Source organism: Schistocerca nitens, chromosome 9 (assembly GCF_023898315.1).
Source record: "Schistocerca nitens isolate TAMUIC-IGC-003100 chromosome 9, iqSchNite1.1, whole genome shotgun sequence".
NCBI classification, from domain to species: Eukaryota; Metazoa; Arthropoda; class Insecta; order Orthoptera; family Acrididae; genus Schistocerca; species Schistocerca nitens.
This window is the reverse complement of record NC_064622.1, coordinates 283,195,648-283,210,592: the sequence shown is the minus strand read 5'-3', so window position 1 is coordinate 283,210,592 and position 14,945 is coordinate 283,195,648. Positions and strand designations below refer to the sequence as shown.

General features: G+C 42.0%; 1 protein-coding gene across 3 annotated transcripts in view; it reads right to left on the bottom strand.

Annotated features, from left to right (window-relative positions):
- Positions 1-14,945, bottom strand: part of LOC126203854 (alpha-tocopherol transfer protein-like) — a 150,430-nt gene that overhangs the window by 26,782 nt on the left and 108,703 nt on the right. For all 3 annotated transcript variants that reach the window (XM_049938227.1, XM_049938228.1, XM_049938229.1), the window contains exon 3: positions 12,216-12,375. In XM_049938227.1, coding sequence (XP_049794184.1) covers positions 12,216-12,375 — 160 coding nt within the window. The remainder of the gene's footprint in view (positions 1-12,215; positions 12,376-14,945) is intronic.

Sequence of the window (14,945 nt, the reverse complement as noted above, 5' to 3'; positions counted from 1 at the left end):
ACCTTCCACCCATTCTTTAACTAAACTTTTGCTTGCAACTAGTTTGAATGCACCATTGACTTTTATAGGTCTTTTCCCGTCTGTCAACTCGTCTTAATACGGTCGAAAGTGGATAGAAAAATATTCCAGTCCACATAGTACATACACTGAGATGACAAAGTTCTTGGGACACCTCCTTGTATCGTGTCGGATCTCTTTTTACCCGGCGTAGTGCAGCAACTCGACGAGGCACGAACGCAACAAGTCGTTGGAACCCCTCTGCAAAAATATTGAGCCAAGCTGCCTCTATACCCGTCCATAATAGCGAAATTGTTGCCGGTGCAGGATTTTGTGCACGAAGTGACTTGTCGATTATGTCCCGTGTCGGGCAATCTGGGTGGCCAATCTTTCCCCGAATGTTCTTCAAACAATTGTGACCCTCTGACATTGCGCATTGTCATCCACAAAAATTCCATGCTTGTTTGAGAAAGTGAGGTCCATGAATGGTTGCAAATGATCTCCAAGGAGCTGACATTACCATTTCCAGTCAGTGATCGTTTCAGTTGGCCATTCCACGTAAACACAGCCCACTCTATCATGGAATCACCACCAGCTTACAAGGCGCTGCAGTGTCGTCCTAACCGCCGTCTGCTTCACGTCTGCTGTGCAGCGAGCTACCTTAATTTAAGTATTAACTATATTTTTCTTACTTGTCACTTCTTCCGTGTGTTTTTGCTTTTAGGAAGCTTTAATTGTCGAGTGCTATTAATAGTGTTCCATAGATTTCGTGTTTGTTTTGAATACAGTCAGAGAGAAAATGGTTCAAATGGCTCTGAGCACTATGGGACTTAACATCTATGGTCATCAGTCCCCTAGAACTTAGAACTACTTAAACCTAACTAACCTAAGAACATCACACAACACCCAGTCATCACGAGGCAGAGAAAATCCCTGACTCCGCCGGGTATCGAACCCGGGAACCCGGGCGCGGGAAGCGAGAACGCTACCGCACGACCACGAGCTGCGGACAGTCAGAGAGAGTCCCTTTAGTCAACCATAGTGCTAGTAGTGCTAGTGTTTGTTTTCAATACAGTCCAGAGACGGGTAGTGCTATTGTCATTGTTTTCTACAAGAAGTGGCTAGCAACCACAGTTTAGTCAATAATCAGCCGCCTTTAGTGAATTAGCAGTCTTGTTAAAAGTTGATTAACTCTCTTCAGTAAATTGATTCCTTAGGATGGATAGGATGTGTGACTGCTGTGTACGGACGCAGGAGGAGCTGGCCACTGTTCGCAAACAGCCGTCTTCAGGCTGCTGCCTCGGAGTGTAGCGGCAGTGGGGAGTCTGGTGCGTCGCATGGTACACCCCAGGTGTTACATGCTTCACCCACACTGTCCCTGCTGTCGAGACATCTTCGCGGGTACCGGGCGCGGTTGGGCCACCCTCTCCCCAAGGGGAGTGGCGGGTTCAGCGGCGTTCGCGGCGCACGAGGCGGAGGGTAAATGTGGAGGCTGGCCGTGTGGCATCGCCCGCTCTGCCTGTGAGTGGACATGTGGCTGCTGCTTCAGCAAGGTCCGAGCAGGAAGGCACACGGGGGGAGGGGTTTATTAGTTATTGGGAGCTCCAACGTTAGGCGGGTGATGGAGCCCCTTAGGGAAGTAGCGGAAAGGTCGGAGAAGAAGGCCAGTGTTCACTCTGTCTGTTTGCCGGGGGGTCTCATCCGAAATGTGGAGGAGGCCCTGCCGGCGGCGATAGAGAGCACTGGGTGCACCCAACTGCAAATTGTTGCTCATGTCGGCACCAATGACTCCTGCCGTCTGGGTTCAGAGGTCATCCTCAGTTCGTACAGGCGGTTGGCGGAATTGGTGAAGGCGGAAAGCCTCGCTCGCGGGGTGGAATCAGAGCTAACTATTTGTAGTATCGTTCCCAGAACCGATCGCGGTCCTCTGGTTTGGAGCCGAGTGGAAGGCTTAAACCAGAGGCTCAGACGATTCTGCGGAGATCTGGGGTGCAAATTTCTGGACCTCCGCTATCGGGTGGAGAAATGTAGGGTCCCCCTGAATAGGTCAGGCGTGCACTACACGCCGGAAGCGGCTACAAGGGTAGCGGAGTACGTGTGGAGTGCACATGGGGGTTTTTTAGGTTAGCTAATTCCCTCCCAAGGCCCAACAAGACGCCTCCTCAGACGCGGCAAGGTAGGAGTAGGCAAAATGCAACAGGGAATAACAATATTAATGTGCTAATGTAAACTGCAGGAGCGTCTATAGAAAGGTCCCAGAACTGCTCTCATTAATAAACGGTCACAGCGCCCATATAGTACTAGGAACAGAAAGTTGGCTGAAACCAGACGTAAACAGTAATGAAATCCTAAACTCAGATTGGAATGTATACCGCAGAGACAGGCTGGACAGTGAAGGGGGAGGCGTGTTTATAGCGATAAGAAGTGCAATAGTATCTAAGGAAATTGACGGAGATCCGAAATGTGAAATGGTTTGGGTGAAGGTCACGGTTAAAGCAGGCTCAGACATGGTAATTGGATGTCTTTATAGGCCCCCTGGCTCAGCAGCTGTTGTGGCTGAGCACCTGAAGGATAATTTGGAAAATATTTCCAGTAGATTTCCCCACCATGTTATAGTTCTGGGTGAAGATTTTAATTTGCCGGATATAGACTGGGAGACTCAAACGTTCATAACGGGTGGCAGGGACAAAGAATCCAGTGAAATATTTTTATGTGCTTTATCTGGAAACTACCTTGAAAAGTTAAACAAAGAACCGACTCGTGGCGATAACATATTAGACCTTCTGGTGACAAACAGACCCGAACTATTTGAAACAGTTAACGCAGAACAGGGAATCAGCGATCATAAAGCGGTTACGGCATCGATGATTTCAGCCGTAAATAGAAATATTAAAAAAGGTAGGAAGATTTTTCTGTTTAGCAAAAGTGACAAAAAGCAGATTACAGAGTACCTGACGGCTCAACACAAAAGTTTTGTCTCAAGTACAGATAGTGTTGAGGATCAGTGTACAAAGTTCAAAACCATCGTACAATATGCGTTAGATGAGTATGTGCCAAGCAAGATCGTAGGAGATGGAAAAGAGCCATCGTGGTACAACAACCGAGTTAGAAAACTGCTGCGGAAGCAAAGGGAACTTCACAGCAAAAATAAACATAGCCAAAGACTTGCAGACAAACAAAAATTACGCGAAGCGAAATGTAGTGTGTGGAGGGCTATGCGAGAGGCGTTCAATGAATTCGAAAGTGAAGTTCTATGTACTGACTTGGCAGAAAATCCTAAGAAATTTTGGTCTTATGTCAAAGCGGTAGGTGGGTCAAAACAAAATGTCCAGACACTCTGTGACCAAAACTGTACTGAAACAGAGGATGACAGACTAAAGGCCGAAATACTAAATGTCTTTTTCCAAAGCTGTTTCACAGAGGAAGACTGCACTGTAGTTCCTTCTCTAGATTGTCGCACAGATGACAAAATGGTATATATCGAAATAGACGACAGAGGGATAGAGAAACAATTAAAATCGCTCAAAAGAGGAAAGGCCGCTGGATCTGATGGGATACCAGTTCGATTTTACACAGGGTACGTGAAGGAACTTGCCCCCCCTTCTTGCAACGGTGTACCGTAGGTCTCTAGAAGAGCGTATCGTTCCAAAGGATTGGAAAAGGGCACAGGTCATCCCCGTTTTCAAGAAGGGACGTCGAACAGATGTGCAGAACTATAGACCTATATCTCTAACGTCGATCGGTTGTAGAATTTTGGAACACGTACTATGTTCGAGTATAATGACTTTTAGATGCCGTGTTTCTTTACTTCCACAAGGCGTGCGATACAGTTCCCCACAGTCGTTTAATGAACGAAGTAAGAGCATATGGACTATCAGACCAATTGTGTGATTGGATTGAGGAGTTCCTAGATAACAGAACGCAGCATGTCATTCTCAATGGAGAGAAGTCTTCCGAAGTAAGAGTGATTTCAGGTGTGCCGCAGGGGAGTGTCATAGGACCGTTGCTATTCACAATATACACTAATTACCTGGTGGATGACATCGGAAGTTCACTGAGGCTTTTTGCAGATGATGCTGTGGTGTATCGAGAGGTTGTAACAATGGAAAATTGTACTGAAATGCAGGACGATGTGCAGCGAATTGACGCATGGTGCAGGGAATGGCAATTGAATCTCATTGTAGACAAGTGTAATATGCTGCGAATACATAGAAAGATAGATCCCTTATCATTTAGCTACAAAATGACAGGTCAGCAACCGGAAGCAGTTAATTTCATAAATTATCTGGGAGTACGCATTAGGAGTGATTTAAAATGGAATGATCATATAAAGTTGATCGTCGGTAAAGCAGATGCCAGACTGAGATTCATTGGAAGAATCCAAAGGAAATGCAATCCGAAAACAAAGGAAGTAGGTTACAGTACGCTTGTTCGCCCACTGCTTGAATACTGCTCAGCAGTGTGGGATCCGTACCACATAGGGTTGACAGAAGAGATAGAGAAGATCCAACGGAGAGCAGCGAGCTTCGTTAAAGGATCATTTAGTAATCGCGAAAGCGTTACGGAGATGATAGATAAACTCCAGTGGAAGACTCTGCAGGAGAGACGCTCAGTAGCTCGGTACGGGCTTTTGTTAAAGTTTCGAGAACATACCTTCACCGAAGAGTCAAGCAGTATATTGCTCCCTCCTACGTATATCTCGCGAAGAGACCATATGGATAAAATCAGAGAGATTAGAGCCCACACAGAAGCATACCGACAATCCTTCTTTCCACGAACAATACGAGACTGGAATAGAAGGGAGAACCGATAGAGGTACTCAGGGTACCCTCCGCCACACACCGTGAGGTGGCTTGCGGAGTATGGATGTAGATGTAGATGTAGATGCTTTGTTGACAACTTGCCGGCCGGGGTGGCCGAGCGGTTCTAGGCATTTGAGTCTGGAACCGCGCTGCTGCGACGGTCGCAGGTTCGAATCCTGCCTCGGGCATGGATGTGTGTGATGTCCTTAGGTTAGTTAGGTTTGAGTAGATCTAAGTCGAGGGGACTGATGATCCCAGCGCTCAGAACCATTTGAAGCCTTTGTTGACAACTTGGGTTCTTGGCTTCGGTGTCTGCACCACACTCGAATCAGACCATCAGCTCTTACCAACTGAAATCGGGACTCATCTGACCAGGGCGCGGTTTTCCAGTTGTCTAGGGTCCAACCGATATGGTCACAGCCCAGGAGAGGCGCCGCAAGCGATGTCGTGCTGTTAGCAAAGGAACTCGCATCGGTCGTCTGCTGACGTAACCCGTTAACGCTAAATTTCGCGGCACTGTCCTAACGGACACGTTCGTCGTACGCCTCGCAGTGATTTATGCTGTCATTTCACGCAGTTTTGCTTGTCTGTTAGCAATGACAACACTACGCGAACGCCGCTGTTCTCAGTCGTTAAGTGAAGGCCGTCGGCCACTGAGTTGTCCTTGGTGAGAGGTAATGCCTTATATTTGGTACTATTGGCATACTCTGGACACTATGGATCTTGGAATACTGAATTCCCTAACGATTTCCGAAATGATATGTACACTGTCGTTAGCTGCAACTGCAGTTCCGCGTTTAGAGACTGTCAGTTCCCGTTGTGCAGCCGTAATCACGTCGGTCATCTTTTCACATGAAGAAGCTGAGTACAAGTTACAACTCGATCAATACACTTCCCTTTTACTCCTTGTGTTCCAGACAGTACAGCCATCTGTATACGTACATATCGCTATCCCATGACTTTTGTCAATTCAGTATACAGTTCACTGAGGAATATGAACCGCACAGAATAATCAAACTGTGCATTATCTGACAGTGAAAGTGAAGAACCCAGAAGTTATGGTCGGATTCAATGTGACTTCGTACACATACATACCATCGACAGGCATATAAGTGATTAAGAGGTGCAGTTATCTGCGACGGGTAGAACGACCACCAGAACGCATTAGTGTTGTTCGTGTTTGGTGTTGTTACCAGGTATGGTAGGACACAGAGGCAGCGTGAACGGCGTCAGGTGTTGAGTGCTTTGCGTGGAGGACACGGACACGCAACGTACTCATTTGTGAGAGCGTTGGCATCATCTTACAGTTTGAAAGGTCACTCATTGTAGGTTTCCATTTGGCTGGCTGGGCGAACTGTATAATATCCAGACTTCTGTGACATTAGCATGTAACAGTGACCCGATGCTGGATTGCACGGGAACGTGAGGTTCGCTGTGTTTTGCACCAAACAACTCGTAGCTGCGTCTGCAGTCTGAGAACACGTAATGTACTCACTGCAAGATTTTGTGTCATTCTGTACCACTGATCAGATAGTAGCTGTACCCGAATCAAGAAGTTACCATCCAATGCATAGGCTGCCGTTAACATCTCAGCACAAACAGCTGCGTTTGGAAAGGTGGCATGAACAAAAATCATAGCTCCTGATGAATAGCTTCGCATTGTGTTCAGCGATGAATGATGGTTCTGCACTTCCCCTGGACGACCATAGTCGGCGAGTATGTCGGCGACCTGGTGAGAGGTCGTATTCCTCTAATATTTTGCAGAGACTCAGCGGTGTTAGTCCCTACACGTTACAGTTCATGGTTAACGTTCATTGTTAAGCTGCTTCACAATGTGTCACCAAGGTCACTGAATTTTGTTAATTTAATAGCTAACCTTCATTTCCAGCATATCTAATGCCACAATTGCGTACACAAGCGGCTGTACCAATCTGTTTAAACTACCTCCTACCACATATATAAGAAACTATCAGCCTCGATTGCGGTAATGAAACCAACCATTACCTAGGTTTCAGCCCAAATAATTGAACCTTCCTCAGAAGATATACCTGAATCTATAATTTGTCTAAGAGGGCATGGTCTAGAAATAAAACTAAAACAGCCGGTTACTATGCCTATTCAGGCTGTTTTACTTTTATTTCTAGACAATGCCCTCTTAGACAAATTATAGATTCAGGTATATCTTCTGAGGAAGGTTCAATTATTTGGGTTGAAACCTAGGTAAAGGTTGGTTTCATTACCGCAATCGAGGCTGACAGTTTCTTATATATTAGATTATCACGACTGCTGACTGTGCTGCAATGTTGAAAGTAGAGTAACTCCTTTCACGTCTTCACTGTACCACGACCAACATGCAAGTCCCTTCGTCCCCGTGATCAAACCAGTTTTTTCTTCACTACAGTCATAAAAGATACAAGTGGCTATGAATTTCTTAAAATTCTCAACTTTCAAACCAATAGCGTGGTATGGAATTTAAAAAGAAGTTCACACTTAGCACACTGGTATAAAAATCATATAGGTAGGTAAGTTAATAATGATGAAATGATAAATTTAATATTTACTTACATTAAAAACATCCTACAAACACATGTAAACCATCATTTTACATTTTTTCTTCATTGCGTTTCGTCTTTTGCTAGCAAAGCCTCATTATCTTACACTGTTTGCAACTCAATCACTACAGTAGGATAATATGAGCTAACAAAAACATAACTGCACATATTCACTACACTATGGAAAGAAAGTATGAAGGAATATGGTATTTTAACTTCATGCTGTTGTGTATTATTATCTGTTGATTAATATTACTCAGTGGTTGTTAACGCTGATGGCTACATAAAATTTTTTAGCCTAAATATAGTTCCGACAGCAGATACAGCTTTCCAAGTGCCATCTAAAGACAGCTTGCGGATATCTGCTTTAGTTCATCAGTATTAATTTTACCTACATGGTTTATTTCTCGAACGATGACGTTAATAGTCCTTTTTTAATAAATAAAATGTAGCAATGTTCCATATTTTATATTGATCTGTATGGTATTACAGTCGCAGGAAATTAAATTATTTTTGATTTCATACTAACGTTAAACAACACAATTATTGTGGTAACCATTTCTCGCAGCAGCTGTATATAAATTGCAGTAAGTTATGAAAAAACATCCTTTGCATGCTGCACTCATTCACGTTTAACCTTTTAAAAAGGCTTCTTCAGTGGGTGTCTTGGAATATAACATGATTTTTTCGTCGTTGTACCTTGGGTATTGTACAGATGTAAAAATTTTCATATAAGTTTTACGTAATAAAATGGAAAGGTAGTTGCAGCACAGCATCTGATTCATTATTTGAAACCTGTGCAATCTTCCATCATGAGGAAACTTTACTGAAAAAGTGAAACATGTCTGGGTGCATGAGCAAAACAAAAGAATTGATGCTCAGCAATTAAAATATGTTTTTGTTATAACCTATTCCAATTTATACAAAGCTGGTGCGAAAGTGGTCATCACAAGGATCTTGTCAAGTAATCTCTACCAGACAGTTGCAGGTGGCCACTATTACAGATTCAGAAGACTGAATCTCAGGCTCCATAAAACCTTCCAACACATTAAATTCAACAGTATTTGTCAATCCAGTATTCTTGTATCTAAGATCAGTATAAATATGAAAATAACCCAACCAGTGGTCTCAAACAATGCAAGTAACAGAGAGAGTTAAAAATACTTGACTCAAAAATTATATGAAATCAATCTATAACTTGGAAATGTGTTTTTTTTCCTCTTAGCTACTCAACAAGTTTGGAATAGGCGCAGCTACTGTAATTAGGGAAATCGAAGAAAACATACGAAAATATAATGGAGCTCGTGATATGACAAACTCAACACAGAAAAATAAAATGTGAACAGCAAAACCACATGCGCCAATTTTACCCCAGAGTGATGAATCTCACAAACATGCAACTACACAATGAAAAATAAGAGCTATTTGCAAAAGGAGTGGAACATGATTTGAACACAAAAATAGATCAAAAATACATAGAAAATCTCATAATGCAGTCAGACACTATTCTAGAACAGAAAAGGGGAAGAACAATAGATTTGATGGACAAAGAACAATAAACTGACAAAAACATGAGTTAATACGTAAAATAATATTAAAAATTGAAATAAGCCCGAGAGATACTTTCAACAAAGTTAAAAACACTTTTAAAAATACAGACCACATACTAAGTTGGAGAGAAAAAGAAATCTTAATACAGAGTAATCCACTATACCCATCCTCCAATGCCAACCAGAAATTCGAAAACCAAACATCCCTGTAATACCCACTGTAATCTCCAAGAAAGCTCCATTTATAAACACGCAAGACACGTATTACAATTAGTATCTGAAAACAAAAGATGACAGAACTATAAGGAACATCTCCCAGTTAATACAACTAATGGATGATGTAAAAATTCTACACAAAGCTGCTCTTCTTTCTTTTGACAAAGGAAGCATGTACTCAAATATACCAGTAACACAGACAATAACCATCATAGAACAAAACCAAAACACACAACGAGTTTCCAGATAAACACACAAAAATATCGAATTAACAATGAAATGAAAATACTTACAGTTACAATGAATATAATTTACAAGATGATGTGCTACCAAGTCGCTTCCCACTGTCAGGAAATCTAATGATCATGTAGAAGATGTGATTCTTAAAAACATAATCACAAAAAGATACAAACCTACAACAGTTGACACATTCGTACAACAGACGTCAAATTTCCCTCCCTCACAGAAACAAACAGAACAAAAGCACATGCTTTGTAGACCCAATACAACGTCACTCAACACAGAAGACTGCCAGAAAGAACTAGACATTGTCATACAAACAGCCACAAATAATGGGTACAGTAGTGATCTAATCACAAAATTTAAAAAGTAAAAAGAAACAAATTCAGTCAGTAATCGCAATACCCACAGAGCCACAAATGACAACACAAGAAAACTCCACACCAACAAGTGCACACAGTGACAAAACAACAATGGCACACAATATACGTTACAAAAAGGAAAAAGGTTCAAGTTGGTAACAGTGATATACAAGCACAAACTCCTAAATAAAACATAAAACATTTTCACAAGACAAGGCGTAAAGATAGCATTCAAACAGACGTGTCAATTCAAAAGTAAACCCTAAAAGTAACAATAGACACAGAAATCTACCAGAAACAGAAAGATAAACACACACACACATGCATGGAGGTGATTGTTCATGCTCTATACACAAACTTAATTCTAAGTGGAATAAACTGATTGTTCTGTATAAGAATTTACAAAACGGTTGATCAAAGGGACAGACGCCACTGTACCTCACAAATAATTATTGTAACACTGGAATCTGAGGATTCAGTGTTTGATTGTTTGAGAGAACATTCATCAATAGACATCTGTCAACTTGCTCACGAAATGCATACTTCGCCCGACATATTGCACATAGTACTTTGAAACAGCAATCACAGTCCTTTCATAAACAATAACTGGTAATAAATTCGAAGTAAATTAAAATTTTAAACATTAAGTATTATCATCTTATTTATGGACGTTAAATACTAATAAAATATGTAAAGTAAAATTATTATTAATAATAACAATGACTAAGTTTTTCCTTATAATTTTGATAATTACTATTAAACAACACAACAGTGAAGTGAAATTTCCTGAAATTATTTTAATTTTTTCAGCCAACTTTTGAGAACGAACGAAAATTTCTTCACATTATTGATAATCTGAAGTTGAGTAATCACCAGATACGAAGTTCATGATTTACAGCTTATTGTAACAAACCGAGGTAATATTTGTATCACAGTCGCTAAGGAATTAGTATTTCAACAACATAAAAACTTATAAGAAAATAAACGGCTTTACAGTGTGTGTTGGGTGCTCGGTGTATCTTGCGGCACAACAGTGATCATCTTTTGGGGAGGTTTATACATATTTTTGATTGAAGAAGTATATTTTGTAGTATTTGCCATTTACGATCGTCAGTAGATTATAAGCATATTTTTTTTAGTTTTTGGAGTGATAGAAATTGGCTTTTGGGTTGTGGTACAGCACATATCAAAAGTTTATCGCTTACTACATCTTCGCTGTTCATGCAGTAAAACTGCTTCATGATGCATGACGGTTTTATCTTGTTACTTCTCCATTATCAACTGTATTCGTGACACATTCTGCAGACAGTTTTCACATATACCAGTGAAGGTACCAGAAAAGAATAAATTGTTATACGGTACTTAGTTTAGGAGATATGACGTCGAAAACACTGAGGTACGTCAAAAATTTATGGCATCATGCTTTGTTGCTACTAAATGTATTCGCAAAGCTTTTCGTAGAAAATATCCACAGCTGAAGTTGAATGTACCTACAAAATTATATCATTGCACGACCCAGAGTGCAGGAGATTTGACGTCATAAATATTGAGATGCACGAAAAACTACCGCATCATGCATGACGTTTTAATTTATTACTTCTTCACTACTAACTCTAACCACAATACAATCACTGCACAACACATAATTCAGTAGACATATTACGAACATTGAGCTGCATGATGAAACTGTACAGAGAAATTCATTAGGCTTACAGGTGAAATATGTGTACAAATACGTGTGAAATATATTTGACTGGTGCGTATGTGAGCAAATGTACGGGTAAAAAGCTCACGCTAAGCCCCCGCAACGATGTCACTCAGTTTTGGTACACATATTAGTTAGAATCTGGAAAGTAATACTGTAGGGTTGAGAAGTGAAGAGAAAAGGGAGGAGGAAATTGAAACAGAGAGAGGGGTAAAGAGAAGGTAGGCACAGACAGGAAGAGGAGGACATGGGCACAGAGAGGGGGATAAGGACAGAGAGAAGGGAGAGGAAGAGATCGACATAGAGAGGAAAGCGGACTAGGGAGGGGGAAGGAGCAGATGGACGACAGAGGAGGGAACAGGAAATGGACAGAGGAAGGGGGAGGAAGAGATTGACTAAGAGTGGGGGCAGGAGAAGGAACTGGAATGGGGAGGAGATTGACAGAGGGGGAAGGAGAGGATAGACATGTGAGAGGAGGAGCAGATTGACAGAGAAAAGTCGAGGAGGAGATGGACAGAGAGTGGAGAGTGGAAGAGGTGAGCAGAAAGAGGGGTGCAGGAGATGGACAGAGGGGAGATGAAGGACGAAATGGACGGAGAGAGGAGGGCGTAGGCGGAGATGGACCAATAGCATATTGGAATAAATACACACTCGGGCAATGCCAGGTACTTAGCTAGTTGGTAATAAGATACTAGCAGGGTATCAGAAAAACCGGAAACAAGGCCACGTCTCCCTAGTATAAGGCTGAGTAACTGCCAGCCAAGGTAACAACACAGTTTGGAAGAGCTTACCCGGATTTCATGGTGGCCTGCATCTCCTCGGAGAAGGGGTCCCTGTTTGTGAAGAATTCTGGGAGCGCGGTGCGCATCGTGTAGTACATGTCTAATTTCTGCTTGGTCTTCTCCAGCGAGAACTTGCAGCCGCGTAGGAACGTCAGCAGCCACTGGTCGTCTGGAAAACATCGACGGCGGCAAGGGGATAACACCTCTGGAGATCCAAGTAACGCATTACAAATATTTCATAATGACGTAAACTTGTTTGATTCTTTCTCCGTTTGTGACTGCTTGAGGACTACACTATATTCATACATTCCTTCCCATGGAAGCCACAACATACCGAAAAATTTCAATAAAAGACATGCATCACATCACATCTAACATTCTGCGTGGTGTCTGTTTGTTCTAAGTCGTGTCTCCCTACCACTTTCGCGCAACGACGCTCTGAGCGTGTTTTTTAGGGAATTGACTAGTTTGAACCTGGGGCCTGTTGCTGGTAAGGAGACGCCAGACCACACATGACATGTAGAGTTCAGAAGAGTTCAGTGGGACTAGCGATGATATAACCAAATACTTAATGATTTCAGCGTCAGCTCGACTGCACTCCCTGTAAAAGAATCTTAATACTAACTAAATTTAGTGGAAAGGGTTCAAGGCTTTCCTATTTTTAGTTAGCTGGTAAAATAACCTCGAAAAAGCAGTTAAGTTTACCATTGGAAATTTTATTCTACTCACAAAACATTGTTTATAAATTGAACTATTGATAAAAGGAAATATTTTAATACAGGATGATAAAAACCAACTGCGTTCCACAAAAATGTGAACGAATATTCCCAGAATGGGTTTCCAAATTCTACAATGGATCGAAGGATGACCTATGCCATATCACATCTATAATCTAGGTTTAAATTAAGTGGTCTACAGTGACCCTCAATTATCTTTAATTACTTATCTAACTTGTCGTAAATTACAGTGGCTGATGTGGCTTCTCAATAATTATATAACAGAAAAATCATCACGTTTCAGATTTTAACTTACGTAGCAAATGTGAATACCATGAGCTTTAATTGACGATCGACACTAGTATTACGCAAAAAGGGGGTGTAACAGATGAGACTTCTGCAGTTCTGAGTGAAGCTTTATGCGCTGTTATGCGGCATCGCGTGCGTTCATTACCTTGTCGTTGGTTAGGCAGTGTCAAGGGGGCGGCGGGCGACGCAGCTCCATACAGCTCGCCGTCTCGGAAACAACTCCCTCCTAACTTCTCCTTACTACAATTTACCAAAGTTGGTTTAAAAAAAACTATCTGGCTGTGTTTTCATCTGACCAATCAGGGTCTCAATGTTAACCTTAAGCACCGCCTACAAAAATTCTGTCTATCCAATGAGAAACGTTATACTTTTCGTGGTGGGGCAATGTTTTTAACGTTTGCAACGTAACAGAGACCCGAAAAAGGTTCACGCTAAAACTTGCAGCTGGTGTGGCCCTTTAAGTGTTATCGTAAGATCTATACTGTTGTTCTGGAGAGCTCTATCTTTTAACATGGGCTGGGGGATGGTCCTGGCGGTTACTTTTCGTGGTGGGGCAATGATTTTTACGTTTGCAACGTAACAGAGACGCGAAGATGTCTCACGCTAAAACTTGCAGCTGGTGTGGCCCTTTTAGTGTTATCGTAAGATCTATACTGTTCTTCTGGAGAGCTCTGTCTTTTAAAATGGGCTGGGGGGTAGTCACGGCGGTTGGCTGGAGACGTGGGTGTCCGTCCCTTATCGTAGGGCCTTCCTGCTTAACACGGTTCTGCTCTCAGCTTTTGTTCTCGTTTCTCCCCTCAGAACTGCGTCTGTCTCACGGTGGGAAGGTATGACATGCATTTAGGCATTCTTGTGTTAGTCTGTGGTATTCCATTTGCTCACTCGTTACTCGTATTACTTTGGTTAATTTAATGTCACGATTTATTCGGAGCTATGTGACATACTGCTGGATTTGCTTATCATGTCAGGGTTTTCATGGAAGGTGTTGGATTTGCCTGACACCTTACACATAATCTTCAAACTAATTGTAACAAGAGCGAAAACGATTCATGGAAATAAAACACCATCTGCTATTTTTGATCTGCTAAAGTATGGGCTTCGTGATGGGAAACCTTAGATGAAAGGCGATGTACACTGCCGTAAAAAAAGCTATACAATCAAGGACAAGGTCACTTTCATAAATTTTGACAACATAGTCCACAGAGAGTAGCGACCTGATTGTATATTAAAAAACGAACAGCTGAGATAGCAATAATATTTGTTTATTAACCGGTTTCGACTTAGGCCATATGGGGCCTAAAAATTCTGAAGATGGCTCGCAGATAAGCCGAAACCGGTTAACAAAGTAATATTATTGCGATCTCCACTGTTCTTTTTTTTTTTTTTTTAAAAAAAAAGAGGTCATTTTACTGATAAGTGAGGTAACAGGTAGTTCATTTCGAAACTCTAAACACACACATCCACACACACACACACACACACCTACACGTAGAGCTCATCACATGATAACAAACCCAGACCAAATGAAACACAGGTGTCATGGTATCGGGTGCCCAAACAGTCACATAAAGACGCAGGGTACCCCTTTCTGGCGGCAGTTATGGCGATATTCTCACATGCAAACGATCTGAAAGGTGCCATCTCGCGATAGACCTCGACGGTTCAATCCCGCGTCCGGCCATCCTGATTTAGGTTTCCCGTGATTTCCCTAAAT